Source organism: Sinohyriopsis cumingii, chromosome 5 (assembly GCF_028554795.1).
Source record: "Sinohyriopsis cumingii isolate HCF-2022 chromosome 5, ASM2855479v2, whole genome shotgun sequence".
Classification (NCBI taxonomy): Eukaryota; Metazoa; Mollusca; class Bivalvia; order Unionida; family Unionidae; genus Sinohyriopsis; species Sinohyriopsis cumingii.
In genome coordinates, this window is record NC_142965.1 from 39,389,347 (window position 1) to 39,414,378 (window position 25,032).

A 25,032-nucleotide genomic window follows, 5' to 3' on the forward strand; every position below is an offset into this window, starting at 1 on the left:
CTGAGAATAAGGCCTTTGCAAGTCGTGTTGGGAATGTTTGATACTGTCTGTCTGTGCATGAAGCCAGTGTAATTCCTGTTGGGAGTGTTTGATACTGTCTGTCTGTGCATGAAGCCAGTGTAATTCCTGTTGGGAGTGTTTGATACTGTCTGTCTGTGCATGAAGCCAGTGTAATTCCTGTTGGGAGTGTTTGATACTGTCTGTACATGAGGCCAGTGTAATTCCTGTTGGGATGGTTTGATAGTCTGTGCAAGAGGCCAGTGTAAATCCTGTTGGAAGTGTTTGCGCACTAGGCTAGTGTGGCTTTTGTCTATAAAGAAAGGTTGTCTGATTCATTGGTATCATGCTGAAGCAACTGCCCTCAGACATACCACAATGGCTGACCCAGTATGGTATGAGCAGGATTTGAACCTGCATCAGTTTGGCTACAAGTCTGGCATGCTACTAAGTCATAACATATCCTTAACAAAAGAATCTTTTGGTATTCTTGTTATTCCCCAAAAATACATTAAAATACTGTTTTTATACTTTCATAACCCAAAAAGAATTGTTATAAATGGTATAAATTAGGCTGACTTACCCTGATATAGTTCTTTCCTGAGATTCCAACAACTTCCTCAATTCCTGCCATTAAGTGATCTGTAACCTAAAAGAAAAAGTATTTTCCTACAAATTTTACTACCTTAAGTTTAACAGCACATCAACAGGTAAATTTATATAAGGATGAGCAAATTGTGTAACATGCCTCATCCTGAGGCACACACTGGTTGCCAATCCAGCCTGATCTAGGAAGGACTCCAACTCTAAGTCAAACTTTTGTGGCAGGGTAAGGTATGACAAGTACAACATAGGAGCCATGTGTCCCCTCCTTCAAGATGAATGCAATTAAAGCTGGTTCAAGTTGTAAGTTTCTTTTGTTTTGTGGTTTTAATGACATTTTCAGCACTTGATAGGTTATACATGGTGGCCATTATATTTGATACAAAAACATGGAAAACCATGAAAAGAACCACCGGCACACAGGAAGCTACTGGTAAGCTTTCTCATATACCTACATTGGCTGAGTTGAGACTCAAATCCATGTGCACTGAGGTGAGATGTCTGTGATCTGTAAAGGTGAGTGCCTGATATATATTGCTTTACTAGTGAATAACTAAATGGGATCCATGATCAGATCAACCTTATAAATGGGTCAATCTTATACTAAGGTACCTTATCATAAGGGAGTACTATACTCTCATTCATGTTGTACATGCTCCTATGCCTTGGAAACCAATTTATGATGCTTTAAAATACCTTCCCATTATAATGATGTCCATAGGAACTACATGGTACAGTACTCTCTCATTATTATGTTATCCATGGGAGCCATGAAGTATATTGTTGTTGTTGTTTTTGGGTTTAACGCCATTTTTCAGCACACAATAGGCTATGCATGGCGGCCAGAATTGATGGTGGAGCAAGAACCTGGGAAAACCCCGGGAAGAATCACCGACCCATAAGAAGCTACTGGCAAGCTTTCTCACATACCCACATTGGCCGAATCCTAGACTCGAACCCATGCAGACAAAGGTGAGATGGCAGTGATCCGTAATGGAGAGTGCTTTAGACCACTCGGGAAGTATATTGTCTAACATGACTTATAATAAGGACATAGTACAGCACTCCCTCATTATAATGCTGTCCAATGAAACTACAGTGTATCTTATACTAAAAATGCCAAAAAAGTACATGGTACAGTTCTCCCTCATTATTAAGCTGGACATTGGAGCCATAGAGTATACTATCTTATATTAAAAATCCCAATATAATGCAGAAGATACAGCATTCATGGGATCAACTGAGCATACCAGACTATAGTGAGGATGTCTTATAATGAAGTACATGGTACATATAATTTGTACATCACTTAATGCATGACACATCATCACCATACCTGCATAATATATAACAGAAATTACGTTATAGTGAAGGACCAAATAGTGAGGGAGTACTGTTTAACCAGGTGAGAAAACAAGAATCTGGTTCAGTTTTATTTCAAGTGTGAGGGGTTTGACCAGATTCCAAGATACCTGAAACACAAAAATATCAAACTGTAATGAATACTATACTGTTTCATCAGCCATACATGTGAATTCAAACTGTAATGAATACTTTACTGTTTCATCAGCCATACATGTGAATTCAATCTGTAATGAATACTTTACTGTTTCATCAGCCATACATGTGAATTCAAACTGTAATGAATACGTTACTGTTTCATCAGCCATATATGTGAATTCAAACTGTAATGAATACTTTACTGTTTCATCTCCCTTACATGTGAATTTAAACTGTGATGAATACTTTACTGTTTCATCAGCCATACATGTGTATTCAGATTGCTTTGAATACTTTACTGTTACATCAGCCATACATGTGAATTCAGACTGTAATGAATATTTTACCGTTTCATCAGTCTTATATGTGAATTCGAACTCTAATGAACACTTTACTGTTTCAACAGTAATACATGCAAATTCAAACTGTGATGAATACTTTACTGTTTGATCAGCCATACATGTGAATTCAGATTGCTTTGAATACTTTACTGTTTCATCAGCCATACATGTGAATTCAAACTGTTATGAATACTTTACTGTTTCATCAGCCATAAATGTGAATTCAAACTATAATGAATACTTTACTGTTTCATCAGCCATACATGTGAATTCAAACTGTAATGAATACTTTACTCTTTCATCAGCCATACATGTGAATTCAAATCGTAATGAATACTTTACTGTTTCATCAGTCTTACATGTGAATTCAAACCGTAATGAATACTTTAGTGTTTCATCAGCCATACAGGTGATTTCAGACTGTAATGAATACTTTACTGCTTCATCAGTCTTACATGTGAATTCAAACTGAAATGAATACTTTACTGTTTCATCAGCCATACATGTGATTTCAGACTGTAATGAATACTTTACTGTTTCATGAGCCTTACATGTGAATTCAAACCGTAATAAATACTTTACTGTTTCATCAGAGATACATGTGAAATTCAAAATGTAATGAATACTTTACTGTTTCATCAGCCTTACATGTGAATTCAAAATGTAATGAACACTTTACTGTTTCATCAGCCTTACATGTGAATTCAATATGTAATGAATACTTTACTGTTTCATCAGCTTTACATGTGAATTCAAACTGTAATGAATACTTTGCTGTTTCATCAGCCTTACATGTGAATTCAAACTGTAATGAATACTTTACTGTTTCATCAGCCATACATGTGAATTCCAATTGTAATGAATACCTTACTCTTTCATCAGCCATACATGTGAATTCAGACTGCTCTGAATACTTTACTGTTTCATCAGCCATACATGTGAATTCAGACTGCTATGAATAATTTACTGTTTCATCAGCCATACATGTGAATTCAGACTGCTATGAATACTTTACTGTTTCATCAGCCATACATGTGAATTAAATATGTAATGAATACTTTACTGTTTCATCAGCCATACATGTGAATTCAAACTGTAATGAATACTTTACTGTTTCATCAGCCATACATGTGAATTCAGACTGCTATGAATACCTTACTGTTTCATCAGCCATACATGTGAATTAAAACTGTAATGAATACTTTACTGATTCATCAGCCATACATGTAAATTCAAACTGTAATGAATACTTTACTGTTTGATCAGCCTTACATGTGAATTAAACTGTAATGAATACTTTACTGTTTGGTCAGCCATAGATGTGAATTCAGACTGTAATGAATACTTTACTGTTTCATCAGCCATACATGTGAATTCAAACTGTAATGAATAATTTACAGTTTCGTCAGCCATACATGTGAATTCAGACTGCTATGAATACTGTACTGATTCATCAGCCATATATGTGAATTCAAACTGTAATGAATACTTTACTGTTTCATCAGCCATACATGTGAATTCAAACTGTAATGAATACTTTACTCTTTCATCAGCCATACATGTGAATTCAAATCGTAATGAATACTTTACTGTTTCATCAGTCTTACATGTGAATTCAAACCGTAATGAATACTTTACTGTTTCATCAGCCATACAGGTGATTTCAGACTGTAATGAATACTTTACTGTTTCATCAGTCTTACATGTGAATTCAAACTGTAATGAATACTTTACTGTTTCATCAGCCATACATGTGATTTCAGACGGTAATGAATACTTTACTGTTTCATGAGCCTTACATGTGAATTCAAACAGTAATAAATACTTTACTGTTTCATCAGCCATACATGTGAAATTCAAAATGTAATGAATACTTTACTGTTTCATCAGCCTTACATGTGAATTCAAAATTTAATGAACACTTTACTGTTTCATCAGCCTTACATGTGAATTCAATATGTAATGAATACTTTACTGTTTCATCAGCCTTACATGTGAATTCAAACTGTAATGAATACTTTGCTGTTTCATCAGCCTTACATGTGAATTCAAACTGTAATGAATACTTTACTGTTTCATCAGCCATACATGTGAATTCAAACTGTAATGAATACTTTACTGTTTCATCAGCCATACATGTGAATTCAGACTGCTCTAAATACTTTACTGTTTCATCAGCCATACATGTGAATTCAGACTGCTATGAATAATTTACTGTCTCATCAGCCATACATGTGAATTCAGACTGCTATGAATACTTTACTGTTTCATCAGCCATACATGTGAATTAAATATGTAATGAATACTTTACTGTTTCATCAGCCATACATGTGAATTCAAACTGTAATGAATACTTTACTGTTTCATCAGCCATACATGTGAATTCAGACTGCTATGAATACCTTACTGTTTCATCAGCCATACATGTGAATTCAAACTGTAATGAATACTTTACTGTTTCATCAGCCATACATGTAAATTCAAACTGTAATGAATACTTTACTGTTTGATCAGCCTTACATGTGAATTCAAACTGTAATGAATACTTTACTGTTTGGTCAGCCATAGATGTGAATTCAGACTGTAATGAATACTGTACTGTTTCATCAGCCATATATGTGAATTCAAACTGTAATGAATACTTTACTGTTTCATCAGTCTTACATGTCAATTCAAACCATAATGAATACTTTACTGTTTCATCAGCCATACAGGTGATTTCAGACTGTAATGAATACTTTACTGTTTCATCAGTCTTACATGTGAATTCAAACTGTAAAACTGTAATGAATACTTTACTGTTTCATCAGCCTTACATGTGAATTCAAAATGTAATGAACACTTTACTGTTTCATCAGCCTTACATGTGAATTCAAAATGTAATGAATACTTTACTGTTTCATCAGCCATACATGTCAATTCAATCTGTAATGAATACTTTACTGTTTCATCAGCCATACAGCAATAACTAAATGGGATTCATGACCAGATCAACCTTATAAATGGGTCAATCTTATACTAAGGTACCTTATCATAAGGGAGTACTATACTCTCATTCATGTTGTACATGCTCCTATGCCTTGGAAACCAATTTATGATGCTTTGAAATACCTTCCCATTATAATGATGTCCATGGGAACTACATGGAACAGTACTCTCTCATTATTATGTTATTCATGGGAGCCATGAAGTATATTGTTGTTGTTGTTTTTGGGTTTAACGCCATTTTTCAGCACACAATAGGCTATGCATGGTGGCCAGGATTAATGGTGGAGCAAGAACCTGGGAAAACCCCGGGAAGAATCACCGACTCACGAGAAGATACTGGCAAGCTTTCTCACATACCCACACTGGCCGAATCCTAGACTCGAACCCATGCAGACAAAGGTGAGATGGCAGTGATCCGTAATGGAGAGCGCTTTAGACCACTCGGGAAGTATATTGTCTTACATGACTTATAATAAGTACATGGTACAGCATTCCCTCATTATAATGCTGTCCAATGAAACTACAGTGTATCTTATAATAAAAATGCCAAAACAAAGAAGTACATGGTACAGTTCTCCCTCATTATTAAGCTGGACATTGGAGCCATAGAGTATACTACCTTATATTAAAAATCCCAATATAATGGAGAAGATACAGCATTCATGGGATCAACTGAGCATACCAGAGTATAGTGAGGATGTCTTATAATGAAGTACATGGTACATATAATTTGTACGTCACTTAATGCATGACACATCATCACCATACCTGCATAATATATAACAGAAATTACGTTATAGTGAACGACCAAATAGTGAGGGAGTACTGTCTCACCAGGTGAGAAAACAAGAATATGGTTCAGTTTTATTTCAAGTCTGAGGGGTTTGACCAGATTCCAAGATAGCTGAAACACAAAAAGATCAACCTGTAATGAATACTTTATTGTCTCATCAGCCTTACATGTGAATTCAAACTGTAATGAATATTTTACTGTTTCATTAGCCATACATGTGAATTCAATCTGTAATTAATACTCTACTGTTTCATCAGCCATACATGTGAATTCAATCTGTAATGAATCCTTTACTGTTTCATCAGCCTTACATGTGAATTCCAACTGTACTGAATACTTTACTCCTTCATCAGCCTTACATGTGAATTCAAAATGTAATGAATACTTTACTGTTTCATCAGCCTTACATGTGAATTTAAACTGTAATAAATACTTTACTGTTTCATCAGTCTTACATGTGAACTCAAACTGTAATGAATACTTTACTATTTCATCAGTCTTACATGTGAACTCAAACTGTAATAAATACTTTACTGTTTCATCAGCCATACATGTGAACTCAAACTGTAATGAATACTTTACTGTTTCATCAGTCTTACATGTGAACTCAAACTGTAATGAACACTTTACTGTTTCATCAGTCTTACATGTGAACTCAGACTGTAATGAACACTTTACTGTTTCATCAGTCTTACATGTGAATTCAAAATGTAATGAATACTTTACTGTTTCATCAGCCTTACATGTGAATTCAAAATGTAATAAATACTTTACTGTTTCATCAGTCTTTCATGTGAACTCAAACTGTAATGAATACTTTACTGTTTCATCAGTCTTACATGTGAACTCAAACTGTAATGAATACTTTACTGTTTCATCAGTCTTACATGTGAATTCAAACTGTAAAGAATACTTTACTGTTTCATCAGCCATACATGTGATTTCAGACTGTAATGAATACTTTACTGTTTCATCAGCCTTACATGTGAATTAAAACAGTAATAAATACTTTACTGCTTCATCAGCCATACATGTGAAATTCAGACAGCTATGAATACTTCACTGTTTCATCAGTCTTACATGTGAATTCAAACTGTAATGAATAATTTATTGTTTCATCAGTCTTACATGTGAATTCAAACTGTAATGAATACTTTACTTTTTCCTCAGTCTTACATGTGAATTCAAACCGTAATGAATACTTTACTGTTTCATCAGCCATACATGTGAATTCAAAGCGTAATAAATACTTTACTGTTTCATAAGCCATACATGTCAAATTCAAAATGGAATGAATACTTTACTGTTTCATCAGCCATACATGTGAATTCATACTGTAATGAATACTTTACTGTTACATCAGCCTTACATGTGAATTCAATATGTAATGAATAATTTACTGTTTCATGAGCCTTACATGTGAATTCAATATGTAATGAATACTTTACTGTTTCATCAGCCTTACATGTGAATTCCAACTGTAATGAATACTTTACTCTTTCATCAGCCTTACATGTGGATTCAAAATGTAATGAATACTTTACTGTTTCATCAGCCTTACATGTGAATTCAAACTGTAATGAATACTTTACTGTTTCATCAGCCATATATGTGAATTCAAACTGTAATGAATACACTACTGTTTCATCAGCCTTACATGTGAATTAAATCTGTAATGAATACTTTACTGTTTCATCAGCCTTACATGTGAATTCAAACTGTAATGAACACTTTACTGTTTCAACAGACATACATGTGAATAGAGACTGCTATGAATACTTTACCGTTTGATTAGCCTTACATGTGAATTCAAACTATAATGAATACTTTACTGTTTCATCAGCCTTACATGTGAATTAAATATGTAATGAATACTTTACTGTTTCATCAGCCATAGATGTGAATTCAAACTGTAATGAATAATTTACTGTTTCATCAGCCAAACATGTGAATTCAGACTGTTATGAATACTTTACTGTTTCATCAGCCATAGATGTGAATTCAAACTGTAATGAATACTTTACTGTTTAATCAGCCTTACATGTGAATTCAAACTGTAATGAATACTTTACTCTTTCATCAGCCATACATGTGAATTCAAACTCTAATGAATACTTTACTGTTTCGTCAGCCATACATGTGAATTCAAGCTCTAATAAATACTTCACTGTTTCATCAGCCATACATGTAAATTCAAACTCTAATAAATACTTTACTGTTTCATGAGCCTTGCACATGAATTAAATCTGTAATGAATACTTTACTGTTTCATCAGCCATACATGTGAATTCAGACTGTATTGAATACTTTACTGTTTCATCAGCCTTACATGTGAATTCAATCTGTAATGAATACTTCACTGTTTCATCAGCCTTACATGTGAATTCAGACTGTAATGAATACTGTACTGTTTCATCAGCCATACATGTGAATTCAATCTTTAATGAATACTTTACTGTTTCATCAGCCATACATGTGAATTCAATCTGTAATGAATACTTTACAGTTTCGTCAGCCATACATGTGAATTCAAACTGTAATGAACACTTTACTGTTCCATCAGCCTTACATGTGAATTCAAACTGTAATGAATACTTTACTATTTCATCAGCCATACAGGTAAATTCAGACTCTAATAAATACTTTACTGTTTCATCAGCGTTACATGTGAATTAAATCTGTAATGAATACTTTACTCTTTCATCAGCCTTACATGTGAATTCAGACTGTAATGACTTTACTTTTTCATCAGCCTTACATGTGAATTCAATCTCTAATGAATACTTTACTGTTTCATCAGCCTTACATGTGAATTCAGACTGTAATGAATACTTTACTGTTATATCAGCCATACATGTGAATTCAATCTGTAATGAATACTTTACTGTTTCATCAGCCTTACATGGGAATTCAAAATGTAATGAATGCTTTACTGTTTCATCAGCCATACATGTGAATTCAATCTGTAATGAATACTTTACTGTCTCGTCAGCCATACATGTGAATTCAAACTGTAATGAATACTTTACTGTTTCATCAGCCTTACATGTGAATTCAAACTGATATGAATACTTTACTGTTTCATCAGCCATACATGTAAATTCAAACTTTAATAAAAAGTTTACTGTTTCATCAGCGTTACACGTGAATTAAATCTGTAATGAATATTTTACTGTTTCATAAGCCTTACATGTGAATTGAAACTGTAATGAATACTTTACTGTTTCATGAGCCTTACATGTGAATTCAATCTGTAATGAAGATTTTACTGTTTCATCAGCCATACATGTGAATTCAAACTGTAATGAATACTTTGCTGTTTCATCAGCCTTACATGTGAATTCAAACAGTAATGAATACTTTACTGTTTCATCAGCCTTACATGTGAATTAGAACAGTAATAAATACTTTACTTTTTCATCAGCCATACATGTGAAATTCAGACAGCTATGAATACTTTACTGTTTCATCAGCCTTACATGTGAATTCAAACTGTAATGAATAATTTATTGTTTCATCAGTCTTACATGTGAATTCAAACTGTAATGAATACTTTACTTTTTCCTCAGTCCTACATGTGAATTCAAACCGTAATGAATACTTTACTGTTTCATCAGCCATACATGTGAATTCAAAGCGTAATAAATACTTTACTGTTTCATCAGCCATACATGTGAAATTTAAAATGAATGAATACTTTACTGTTTCATCAGCCATACATGTGAATTCAAACTGTAATGAATACTTTACTGTTACATCAGCCTTACATGTGAATTCAATATGTAATGAATAATTTACTGTTTCATGAGCCTTACATGTGAATTCAATATGTAATGAATACTTTACTGTTTCATTAGCCTTACATGTGAATTCCAACTGTAATGAATACTTTACTCTTTCATCAGCCTTACATGTGGATTCAAAATGTAATGAATACTTTACTGTTTCATCCGCCTTACATGTGAATTCAAACTGTAATGAATATTTACTGTTTCATCAGCCATATATGTGAATTCAAACTGTAATGAATACACTACTGTTTCATCAGCCTTACATGTGAATTAAATCTGTAATGAATACTTTACTGTTTCATCAGCCTTACATGTGAATTCAAACTGTAATGAACACTTTACTGTTTCAACAGACATACATGTGAATAGAGACTGCTATGAATACTTTACCATTTCATTAGCCTTACATGTGAATTCAAACTGTAATGAATACTTTACTGTTTCATCAGCCTTACATGTGAATTAAATATGTAATGAATACTTTACTGTTTCATCAGCCATACATGTGAATTCAAACTGTAATGAATACTTTACTGTTTCATCAGCCATACATGTGAATTCAGACTGTTATGAACACTTTACTGTTTCATCAGCCATAGATGTGAATTCAAACTGTAATGAATACTTTACTGTTTAATCAGCCTTACATGTGAATTCAAACTGTAATGAATACTTTACTCTTTCATTAGCCATACACGTGAATTCAAACTGTAATGAATACTTTACTGTTTCGTCAGCCATACATGTGAATTCAAGCTCTAATAAATACTTCACTGTTTCATCAGCCATACATGTAAATTCAAACTCTAATAAATACTTTACTGTTTCATGAGCCCTGCACATGAATTAAATCTGTAATGAATACTTTACTGTTTCATCAGCCATACATGTGAATTCAGACTGTAAGGAATACTTCACTGTTTCATCAGCCTTACATGTGAATTAAATATGTAATGAATACTTTACTGTTTCGTCAGCCATACATGTGAATTCAAACTGTAATGAATACTTTACTGTTTCATCAGCCTTACATGTGAATTCAAACTGATATGAATACTTTACTGTTTCACCAGCCATACATGTAAATTCAAACTTTAATAAAAAGTTTACTGTTTCATCAGCGTTAAACGTGAATTAAAACTGTAATGAATATTTTACTTTTTCATGAGCCTTACATGTGAATTCAAACTGTAATGAATACTTTACTGTCTCATGAGCCGTACATGTGGATTCAGACTGCTATGAATACTTTACTGTTTCATCAGCTATACATGTGAATTCGATTTGTAATTAATATTTTACTGTTTCATCAGCCTTACATGTGAATTCAATCTGTAATGAATATTTTACTGTTTCATCAGCCTTACATGTGAATTGAAACTGTAATGAATACTTTACTGTTTCATCCGCCTTACATGTGAATTCAATCTGTAATGAAGATTTTACTGTTTTATCAGTCATACATGTGAATTCAAACTGTAATGAATACTTTGCTGTTTCATCAGCCTTACATGTGAATTCAAACAGTAATGAATACTTTACTGTTTCATCAGCCATACATGTGAATTCAAGCTCTAATAAATACTTCACTGTTTCATCAGCCATACATGTAAATTCAAACTCTAATAAATACTTTACTGTTTCATGAGCCTTGCACGTGAATTAAATCTGTAATGAATACTTTACTGTTTCATCAGCCATACATGTGAATTCAGACTGTAAGGAATATTTTACTGTTTCATCAGCCTTACATGTGAATTGAAACTGTAATGAATACTTTACTGTTTCATCAGCCTTACATGTGAATGCAATCTGTAATGAAGATTTTACTGTTTTATCAGCGATACATGTGAATTCAAACTGTAATGAATACTTTGCTCTTTCATCAGCCTTACATGTGAATTCAATCTGTAATGAATACTTTACTATTTCATCAGCCATACATGTGAATTAAATCTGTAATGAATACTTTACTGTTTCATCAGCCTTGGATGTGAATTCAAACTGTAATGAATACTTCACTGTTTCATTAGGCTTACATGTGAATTCAAACTGTAATGAATACGTTACTATTTAATTAGGCTTACATGTGAATTCAGACTGTAATGAATAAGTTACTGTTTCATTTGTCTTACATGTGAATTCAGAATGTAATGAATACTTTACTATTTCATCAGCCATACATGTGAATTAAATCTGTAATGAATACTTTACTCTTTCATCAGCCTTACATGTGAATTTAGACTGTAATGAATACTTTACTCTTTCATCAGCCTTACATGTGAATTCAATCTGTAATGAATACTTTACTGTTTCATCAGCCTTACATGTGAATTTAGACTGTAATGAATACTTTATTGTTTCATCAGCCATACATGTGAATTCAGACTGCTATGAATACTTTACTGTTTCATCAGCCATACATGTGAATTAAATATGTAATGAATACTTTACTGTTTCATCAGCCATACATGTGAATTAAAACTGTAATGAATACTTTACTGTTTCATCAGCCATACATGTGAATTCAAACTGTAATGAATACTTTACTCTTTCATCAGCCATACATGTGAATTCAAATCGTAATGAATACTTTACTGTTTCATCAGTCTTACATGTGAATTCAAACCGTAATGAATACTTTAGTGTTTCATCAGCCATACAGGTGATTTCAGACTGTAATGAATACTTTACTGTTTCATCAGTCTTACATGTGAATTCAAACTGTAATGAATACTTTACTGTTTCATTAGCCATACATGTGATTTCAGACGGTAATGAATACTTTACTGTTTCATGAGCCTTACATGTGAATTCAAACAGTAATAAATAGTTTATTGTTTCATCAGCCATACATGTGAAATTCAAAATGTAATGAATACTTTACTGTTTCATCAGCCATACATGTGAATTCAAAATTTAATGAACACTTTACTGTTTCATCAGCCTTACATGTGAATTCAATATGTAATGAATACTTTACTGTTTCATCAGCCTTACATGTGAATTCAAACTGTAATGAATACTTTGCTGTTTCATCAGCCTTACATGTGAATTCAAACTGTAATGAATACTTTACTGTTTCATCAGCCATACATGTGAATTCAAACTGTAATGAATACTTTACTGTTTCATCAGCCATACATGTGAATTCAGACTGCTATGAATAATTTACTGTTTCATCAGCCATACATGTGAATTCAGACTGCTATGAATACTTTACTGTTTCATCAGCCATACATGTGAATTAAATATGTAATGAATACTTTACTGTTTCATCAGCCATACATGTGAATTCAAACTGTAATGAATACTTTACTGTTTCATCAGCCATACATGTGAATTCAGACTGCTATGAATACCTTACTGTTTCATCAGCCATACATGTGAATTCAAACTGTAATGAATACTTTACTGTTTCATCAGCCATACATGTAAATTCAAACTGTAATGAATACTTTACTGTTTGATCAGCCTTACATGTGAATTCAAACTGTAATGAATACTTTACTGTTTGGTCAGCCATAGATGTGAATTCAGACTGTAATGAATACTGTACTGTTTCATCAGCCATATATGTGAATTCAAACTGTAATGAATACTTTACTGTTTCATCAGTCTTACATGTCAATTCAAACCATAATGAATACTTTACTGTTTCATCAGCCATACAGGTGATTTCAGACTGTAATGAATACTTTACTGTTTCATCAGTCTTACATGTGAATTCAAACTGTAAAACTGTAATGAATACTTTACTGTTTCATCAGACTTACATGTGAATTCAAAATGTAATGAACACTTTACTGTTTCATCAGCCTTACATGTGAATTCAAAATGTAATGAATACTTTACTGTTTCATGAGCCATACATGTCAATTCAATCTGTAATGAATACTTTACTGTTTCATCAGCCATACAGCAATAACTAAATGGGATTCATGACCAGATCAACCTTATAAATGGGTCAATCTTATACTAAGGTACCTTATCATAAGGGAGTACTATACTCTCATTCATGTTGTACATGCTCCTATGCCTTGGAAACCAATTTATGATGCTTTGGAATACCTTCCCATTATAACGATGTCCATGGGAACTACATGGAACAGTACTCTCTCATTATTATGTTATCCATGGGAGCCATGAAGTATATTGTTGTTGTTGTTTTTGGGTTTAACGCCATTTTTCAGCACACAATAGGCTATGCATGGCGGCCAGGATTAATGGTGGAGCAAGAACCTGGGAAAACCCCAGGAAGAATCACCGACACACGAGAAGATACTGGCAAGCTTTCTCACATACCCACACTGGCCGAATCCTAGACTCGAACCCATGCAGACAAAGGTGAGATGGCAGTGATCCGTAATGGAGAGCGCTTTAGACCACTCGGGAAGTATATTGTCTTACATGACTTATAATAAGTACATGGTACAGCATTTTCTCATTATAATGCTGTCCAATGAAACTACAGTGTATCTTATACTAAAAATGCCAAAACAAAGAAGTACATGGTACAGTTCTCCCTCATTATTAAGCTGGACATTGGAGCCATAGAGTATACTACCTTATATTAAAAATCCCAATATAATGCAGAAGATACAGCATTCATGGGATCAACTGAGCATACCAGACTATAGTGAGGATGTCTTATAATGAAGTACATGGTACATATAATTTGTACGTCACTTAATGCATGACACATCATCACCATACCTGCATAATATATAACAGAAATTACGGTATAGTGAAGGACCAAATAGTGAGGGAGTACTGTCTCACCAGGTGAGAAAACAAGAATCTGGTTCAGTTTTATTTCAAGTCTGAGGGGTTTGACCAGATTCCAAGATACCTGAAACACAAAAAGATCAAACTGTAATGAATACTTTACTGTTTCATCAGCCTTACATGTGAATTCAAACTGTAATGAATATTTTACTGTTTAATCAGCTATACATGTGAATTCAATCTGTAATTAATACTTTACTGTTTCATCAGCCATACATGTGAATTCAATCTGTAATGAATCCTTTACTGTTTCATCAGCCTTACATGTGAATTCCAACTGTACTGAATACTTTACTCCTTCATCAGCCTTACATGTGAATTCAAAACGTAATGAATACTTTACTGTTTCATCAGCCTTACATGTGAATTTAAACTGTAATAAATACTTTACTGTTTCATCAGTCTTACATGTGAACTCAAACTGTAATGAATACTTTACTGTTTCATCAGTCTTACATGTGAACTCAAACTGTAATAAACACTTTACTGTTTCATCAGCCATACATGTGAACTCAAACTGTAATGAATACTTTACTGTTTCATCAGTCTTACATGTGAACTCAAACTGTAATGAACACTTTACTGTTTCATCAGTCTTACATGTGAACTCAAACTGTAATGAACACTTTACTGTTTCATCAGTCTTACATGTGAATTCAAAATGTAATGAATACTATACTGTTTCATCAGTCTTACATGTGAACTCAAACTGTAATGAATACTTTACTGTTTCATCAGTCTTACATGTGAACTCAAACTGTAATGAATACTTTACTGTTTCATCAGTCTTACATGTGAATTCAAACAGTAATGAATACTTTACTGTTTCATCAGCCTTACATGTGAATTAAAACAGTAATAAATACTTTACTGTTTCATCAGCCATATATGTGAATTCAAACTGTAATGAATACTTTACTGTTTCATCAGCCATAGATGTGAATTCAAACTGTAATAAATACTTTACTGTTTCATCAGCCATACATGTGAATTCAAACTGTAATGAATACTTTACTGTTTCATCAGCCATAGATGTGAATTCAAACTGTAATAAATACTTTACTGTTTCATCAGCCATATATGTGAATTCAAACTGTAATGAATACACTACTTTTTCATCAGCCTTACTTGTGAATTAAATCTGTAATGAATACTTTACTGTTTCATCAGATTTACATGTGAATTCAAACTGTAATGAACACTTTACTGTTTCAACAGACATACATGTGAATAGAGACTGCTATGAATACTTTACCGTTTCATTAGCCTTACATGTGAATTCAAACTGTAATGAATACTTTACTGTTTCATCAGCCTTACATGTGAATTAAATATGTAATGAATACTTTACTGTTTCATCAGCCATACATGTGAATTCAAACTGTAATGAATACTTTACTGTTTCATCAGCCATACATGTGAATTCAGACTGTTATGAATACTTTACTGTTTCATCAGCCATAGATGTGTATTCAAACTGTAATGAATACTTTACTGTTTAATCAGCATTACGTGTGAATTCAAACTGTAATGAATACTTTACTCTTTCATCAGCCATACATGTGAATTCAAACTGTAATGAATACTTTACTGTTTCGTCAGCCATACATGTGAATTCAAGCTCTAATAAATACTTCACTGTTTCATCAGCCATACATGTAATTCAAACTCTAATAAATACTTTACTGTTTCATGAGCCTTGCACGTGAATGAAATCTGTAATGAATACTTTACTGTTTCATCAGCCATACATGTGAATTCAGACTGTAAGGAATACTTTACTGTTTCATCAGCCATATATGTGAATTCAAACTGTAATGAATACACTACTGTTTCATCAGCCTTACATGTGAATTCAATCTGTAATGAATACTTTACTGTTTCATCAGCCTTACATGTGAATTCAGACTGTAATGAATACTTTACTGTTTCATCAGGCATACATGTGAATTCAATCTGTAATGAATACTTTACTGTTTCATCAGCCTTACATGGGAATTCAAAATGTAATGAATGCTTTACTGTTTCATCAGCCATACATGTGAATTCAATCTGTAATGAATACTTTACTGTTTCATCAGCCATACATGTGAATTCAAACTGATATGAATACTTTACCGTTTCATCAGCCATACATGTAAATTCAAACTTTAATAAAAAGTTTACTGTTTCATCAGCGTTACACGTGAATTAAATCTGTAATGAATATTTTACTTTTTCATGAGCCTTACATGTGAATTCAAACTGTAATGAATACTTTACTGTCTCATCAGCCATACATGTGAATTCAGACTGCTATGAATACTTTACTGTTTCATCAGCTATACATGTGAATTCGATTTGTAATTAATATTTTACTGTTTCATCAGCCTTACATGTGAATTCAATCTGTAATGAATATTTTACTGTTTCATCAGCCTTACATGTGAATTGAAACTGAAATGAATACTTTACTGTTTCATCAGCCTTACATGTGAATTCAATCTGTAATGAGGATTTTACTGTTTTATCAGCCATACATGTGAATTCAAACTGTAATGAATACTTTGCTGTTTCATCAGCCTTACATGTGAATTCAATCTGTAATGAATACTTTACTATTTCATCAGCTATACATGTGAATTAAGTCTGTAATGAATACTTTACTGTTTAATCAGCCTTGTATATGAATTCAAACTGTAATGAATACTTTACTGTTTCATTAGGCTTACATGTGAATTCAAACTGTAATGAATACGTTACTATTTCATTAGGCTTACATGTGAATTCAGACTGTAATGAATAAGTTACTGTTTCATTTGTCTTACATGTGAATTCAGAATGTAATGAATACTTTACTATTTCATCAGCCATACATGTGAATTAAATCTGTAATGAATACTTTACTCTTTCATCAGCCTTACATGTGAATTTAGACTGTAATGAATACTTTACTCTTTCATCAGCCTTACATGTGAATTCAATCTGTAATTAATACTTTACTGTTTCATCAGCCTTACATGTGAATTTAGACTGTAATGAATACTTTATTGTTTCATCAGCCATACATGTGAATTCAGACTGCTATGAATACTTTACTGTTTCATCAGCCATACATGTGAATTAAATATGTAATGAATACTTTACTGTTTCATCAGCCATACATGTGAATTCAAACTGTAATGAATACTTTACTGTTTCATCAGCCATACATGTGAATTCAAACTGTAATGAATACTTTACTCTTTCATCAGCCATACATGTGAATTCAAATCGTAATGAATACTTTACTGTTTCATCAGTCTTACATGTGAATTCAAACCGTAATGAATACTTTACATTTCATCAGCCATACAGTTGATTTCAGACTGTAATGAATACTTTACTGTTTCATCAGTCTTACATGTGAATTCAAACTGTAATGAATACTTTACTGTTTCATCAGCCATACATGTGATTTCAGACGGTAATGAATACTTTACTGTTTCATGAGCCTTACATGTGAATTCAAACAGTAATAAATACTTTACTGTTTCATCAGCCATACATGTGAAATTCGAAATGTAATGAATACTTTACTGTTTGATCAGCCATACATGTGAATTCAAAATTTAATGAACACTTTACTGTTTCATCAGCCTTACATGTGAATTCAATATGTAATGAATACTTTACTGTTCCATCAGCCTTACATGTGAATTCAAACTGTAATGAATACTTTGCTGTTTCATCAGCCTTACATGTGAATTCAAACTGTAATGAATACTTTACTGTTTCATCAGCCATACATGTGAATTCAAACTGTAATGAATACTTTACTGTTTGATCAGCCATACATGTGAATTCAGACTGCTCTAACTACTTTACTGTTGCATCAGCCATACATGTGAATTCAGACTGCTATGAATAATTTACTGTTTCATCAGCCATACATGTGAATTCAGACTGCTATGAATACTTTACTGTTTCATCAGCCATACATGTGAATTAAATATGTAATGAATACTTTACTGTTTCATCAGCCATACATGTGAATTCAAACTGTAATGAATACTTTACTGTTTCATCAGCCATACATGTAAATTCAAACTGTAATGAATACTTTACTGTTTGATCAGCCTTACATGTGAATTCAAACTGTAATGAATACTTTACTGTTTGGTCAGCCATAGATGTGAATACAGACTGTAATGAATACTGTACTGTCTCATCAGCCATATATGTGAATTCAAACTGAAATGAATACTTTACTGTTTCATCAGTCTTACATGTCAATTCAAACCATAATGAATACTTTACTGTTTCATCAGCCATACAGGTGATTTCAGACTGTAATGAATACTTTACTGTTTCATCAGTCTTACATGTGAATTCAAACTGTAAAACTGTAATGAATACTTTACTGTTTCATCAGCCTTACATGTGAATTCAAAATGTAATGAACACTTTACTGTTTCATCAGCCTTACATGTGAATTCAAAATGTAATGAATACTTTACTGTTTCATCAGCCATACATGCCAATTCAGTCTGTAATGAATACTTTACTGTTTCATCAGCCATACAGCAATAACTAAATGGGATTCATGACCAGATCAACCTTATAAATGGGTCAATCTTATACTAAGGTACCTTATCATAAGGGAGTACTATACTCTCATTCATGTTGTACATGCTCCTATGCCTTGGAAACCAATTTATGATGCTTTGAAATACCTTCCCATTATAACGATGTCCATGGGAACTACATGGAACAGTACTCTCTCATTATTATGTTATCCATGGGAGCCATGAAGTATATTGTTGTTGTTGTTTTTGGGTTTAACGCCATTTTTCAGCACACAATAGGCTATGCATGGCGGCCAGGATTAATGGTGGAGCAAGAACCTGGGAAAACCCCGGGAAGAATCACCGACACACGAGAAGATACTGGCAAGCTTTCTCACATACCCACACTGGCCGAATCCTAGACTCGAACCCATGCAGACAAAGGTGAGATGGCAGTGATCCGTAATGGAGAGCGCTTTAGACCACTCGGGAAGTATATTGTCTTACATGACTTATAATAAGTACATGGTACAGCATTTTCTCATTATAATGCTGTCCAATGAAACTACAGTGTATCTTATACTAAAAATGCCAAAACAAAGAAGTACATGGTACAGTTCTCCCTCATTATTAAGCTGGACATTGGAGCCATAGAGTATACTACCTTATATTAAAAATCCCAATATAATGCAGAAGATACAGCATTCATGGGATCAACTGAGCATACCAGACTATAGTGAGGATGTCTTATAATGAAGTACATGGTACATATAATTTGTACGTCACTTAATGCATGACACATCATCACCATACCTGCATAATATATAACAGAAATTACGGTATAGTGAAGGACCAAATAGTGAGGGAGTACTGTCTCACCAGGTGAGAAAACAAGAATCTGGTTCAGTTTTATTTCAAGTCTGAGGGGTTTGACCAGATTCCAAGATACCTGAAACACAAAAAGATCAAACTGTAATGAATACTTTACTGTTTCATCAGCCTTACATGTGAATTCAAACTGTAATGAATATTTTACTGTTTAATCAGCTATACATGTGAATTCAATCTGTAATTAATACTTTACTGTTTCATCAGCCATACATGTGAATTCAATCTGTAATGAATCCTTTACTGTTTCATCAGCCTTACATGTGAATTCCAACTGTACTGAATACTTTACTCCTTCATCAGCCTTACATGTGAATTCAAAATGTAATGAATACTTTACTGTTTCATCAGCCTTACATGTGAATTTAAACTGTAATAAATACTTTACTGTTTCATCAGTCTTACATGTGAACTCAAACTGTAATGAATACTTTACTGTTTCATCAGTCTTACATGTGAACTCAAACTGTAATAAACACTTTACTGTTTCATCAGCCATACATGTGAACTCAAACTGTAATGAATACTTTACTGTTTCATCAGTCTTACATGTGAACTCAAACTGTAATGAACACTTTACTGTTTCATCAGTCTTACATGTGAACTCAAACTGTAATGAACACTTTACTGTTTCATCAGTCTTACATGTGAATTCAAAATGTAATGAATACTATACTGTTTCATCAGTCTTACATGTGAACTCAAACTGTAATGAATACTTTACTGTTTCATCAGTCTTACATGTGAACTCAAACTGTAATGAATACTTTACTGTTTCATCAGTCTTACATGTGAATTCAAACAGTAATGAATACTTTACTGTTTCATCAGCCTTACATGTGAATTAAAACAGTAATAAATACTTTACTGTTTCATCAGCCATATATGTGAATTCAAACTGTAATGAATACTTTACTGTTTCATCAGCCATAGATGTGAATTCAAACTGTAATAAATACTTTACTGTTTCATCAGCCATACATGTGAATTCAAACTGTAATGAATACTTTACTGTTTCATCAGCCATAGATGTGAATTCAAACTGTAATGAATACTTTACTGTTTCATCAGCCATATATGTGAATTCAAACTGTAATGAATACACTACTTTTTCATCAGCCTTACTTGTGAATTAAATCTGTAATGAATACTTTACTGTTTCATCAGATTTACATGTGAATTCAAACTGTAATGAACACTTTACTGTTTCAACAGACATACATGTGAATAGAGACTGCTATGAATACTTTACCGTTTCATTAGCCTTACATGTGAATTCAAACTGTAATGAATACTTTACTGTTTCATCAGCCTTACATGTGAATTAAATATGTAATGAATACTTTACTGTTTCATCAGCCATACATGTGAATTCAAACTGTAATGAATACTTTACTGTTTCATCAGCCATACATGTGAATTCAGACTGTTATGAATACTTTACTGTTTCATCAGCCATAGATGTGAATTCAAACTGTAATGAATACTTTACTGTTTAATCAGCATTACGTGTGAATTCAAACTGTAATGAATACTTTACTCTTTCATCAGCCATACATGTGAATTCAAACTGTAATGAATACTTTACTGTTTCGTCAGCCATACATGTGAATTCAAGCTCTAATAAATACTTCACTGTTTCATCAGCCATACATGTAATTCAAACTCTAATAAATACTTTACTGTTTCATGAGCCTTGCACGTGAATGAAATCTGTAATGAATACTTTACTGTTTCATCAGCCATACATGTGAATTCAGACTGTAAGGAATACTTTACTGTTTCATCAGCCATATATGTGAATTCAAACTGTAATGAATACACTACTGTTTCATCAGCCTTACATGTGAATTCAATCTGTAATGAATACTTTACTGTTTCATCAGCCTTACATGTGAATTCAGACTGTAATGAATACTTTACTGTTTCATCAGGCATACATGTGAATTCAATCTGTAATGAATACTTTACTGTTTCATCAGCCTTACATGGGAATTCAAAATGTAATGAATGCTTTACTGTTTCATCAGCCATACATGTGAATTCAATCTGTAATGAATACTTTACTGTTTCATCAGCCATACATGTGAATTCAAACTGATATGAATACTTTACCGTTTCATCAGCCATACATGTAAATTCAAACTTTAATAAAAAGTTTACTGTTTCATCAGCGTTACACGTGAATTAAATCTGTAATGAATATTTTACTTTTTCATGAGCCTTACATGTGAATTCAAACTGTAATGAATACTTTACTGTCTCATCAGCCATACATGTGAATTCAGACTGCTATGAATACTTTACTGTTTCATCAGCTATACATGTGAATTCGATTTGTAATTAATATTTTACTGTTTCATCAGCCTTACATGTGAATTCAATCTGTAATGAATATTTTACTGTTTCATCAGCCTTACATGTGAATAGAAACTGAAATGAATACTTTACTGTTTCATCAGCCTTACATGTGAATTCAATCTGTAATGAGGATTTTACTGTTTTATCAGCCATACATGTGAATTCAAACTGTAATGAATACTTTGCTGTTTCATCAGCCTTACATGTGAATTCAATCTGTAATGAATACTTTACTATTTCATCAGCCATACATGTGAATTAAGTCTGTAATGAATACTTTACTGTTTAATCAGCCTTGTATATGAATTCAAACTGTAATGAATACTTTACTGTTTCATTAGGCTTACATGTGAATTCAAACTGTAATGAATACGTTACTATTTCATTAGGCTTACATGTGAATTCAGACTGTAATGAATAAGTTACTGTTTCATTTGTCTTACATGTGAATTCAGAATGTAATGAATACTTTACTATTTCATCAGCCATACATGTGAATTAAATCTGTAATGAATACTTTACTCTTTCATCAGCCTTACATGTGAATTTAGACTGTAATGAATACTTTACTCTTTCATCAGCCTTACATGTGAATTCAATCTGTAATGAATACTTTACTGTTTCATCAGCCTTACATGTGAATTTAGACTGTAATGAATACTTTATTGTTTCATCAGCCATACATGTGAATTCAGACTGCTATGAATACTTTACTGTTTCATCAGCCATACATGTGAATTAAATATGTAATGAATACTTTACTGTTTCATCAGCCATACATGTGAATTCAAACTGTAATGAATACTTTACTGTTTCATCAGCCATACATGTGAATTCAAACTGTAATGAATACTTTACTCTTTCATCAGCCATACATGTGAATTCAAATCGTAATGAATACTTTACTGTTTCATCAGTCTTACATGTGAATTCAAACCGTAATGAATACTTTACATTTCATCAGCCATACAGTTGATTTCAGACTGTAATGAATACTTTACTGTTTCATCAGTCTTACATGTGAATTCAAACTGTAATGAATACTTTACTGTTTCATCAGCCATACATGTGATTTCAGACGGTAATGAATACTTTACTGTTTCATGAGCCTTACATGTGAATTCAAACAGTAATAAATACTTTACTGTTTCATCAGCCATACATGTGAAATTCGAAATGTAATGAATACTTTACTGTTTGATCAGCCATACATGTGAATTCAAAATTTAATGAACACTTTACTGTTTCATCAGCCTTACATGTGAATTCAATATGTAATGAATACTTTACTGTTCCATCAGCCTTACATGTGAATTCAAACTGTAATGAATACTTTGCTGTTTCATCAGCCTTACATGTGAATTCAAACTGTAATGAATACTTTACTGTTTCATCAGCCATACATGTGAATTCAAACTGTAATGAATACTTTACTGTTTGATCAGCCATACATGTGAATTCAGACTGCTCTAACTACTTTACTGTTGCATCAGCCATACATGTGAATTCAGACTGCTATGAATAATTTACTGTTTCATCAGCCATACATGTGAATTCAGACTGCTATGAATACTTTACTGTTTCATCAGCCATACATGTGAATTAAATATGTAATGAATACTTTACTGTTTCATCAGCCATACATGTGAATTCAAACTGTAATGAATACTTTACTGTTTCATCAGCCATACATGTAAATTCAAACTGTAATGAATACTTTACTGTTTGATCAGCCTTACATGTGAATTCAAACTGTAATGAATACTTTACTGTTTGGTCAGCCATAGATGTGAATACAGACTGTAATGAATACTGTACTGTCTCATCAGCCATATATGTGAATTCAAACTGAAATGAATACTTTACTGTTTCATCAGTCTTACATGTCAATTCAAACCATAATGAATACTTTACTGTTTCATCAGCCATACAGGTGATTTCAGACTGTAATGAATACTTTACTGTTTCATCAGTCTTACATGTGAATTCAAACTGTAAAACTGTAATGAATACTTTACTGTTTCATCAGCCTTACATGTGAATTCAAAATGTAATGAACATTTTACTGTTTCATCAGCCTTACATGTGAATTCAAAATGTAATTAATACTTTACTGTTTCATCAGCCATACATGCCAATTCAGTCTGTAATGAATACTTTACTGTTTCATCAGCCATACAGCAATAACTAAATGGGATTCATGACCAGATCAACCTTATAAATGGGTCAATCTTATACTAAGGTACCTTATCATAAGGGAGTACTATACTCTCATTCATGTTGTACATGCTCCTATGCCTTGGAAACCAATTTATGATGCTTTGAAATACCTTCCCATTATAACGATGTCCATGGGAACTACATGGAACAGTACTCTCTCATTATTATGTTATCCATGGGAGCCATGAAGTATATTGTTGTTGTTGTTTTTGGGTTTAACGCCATTTTTCAGCACA

The 25,032-nt window shown here is 32.7% G+C and overlaps 1 protein-coding gene across 7 annotated transcripts in view; it reads right to left on the reverse strand.

Annotated features, from left to right (window-relative positions):
* LOC149798985 (sodium/hydrogen exchanger 4-like) overlaps positions 1 to 25,032 on the reverse strand; it is a 242,969-nt gene that overhangs the window by 39,419 nt on the left and 178,518 nt on the right. For all 7 annotated transcript variants that reach the window (XM_089957910.1, XM_089957911.1, XM_089957912.1 and 4 more), the window contains one exon: positions 581 to 646. In XM_089957910.1, the coding sequence (XP_089814036.1) occupies positions 581 to 646 (66 nt within the window). The remainder of the gene's footprint in view (positions 1 to 580; positions 647 to 25,032) is intronic.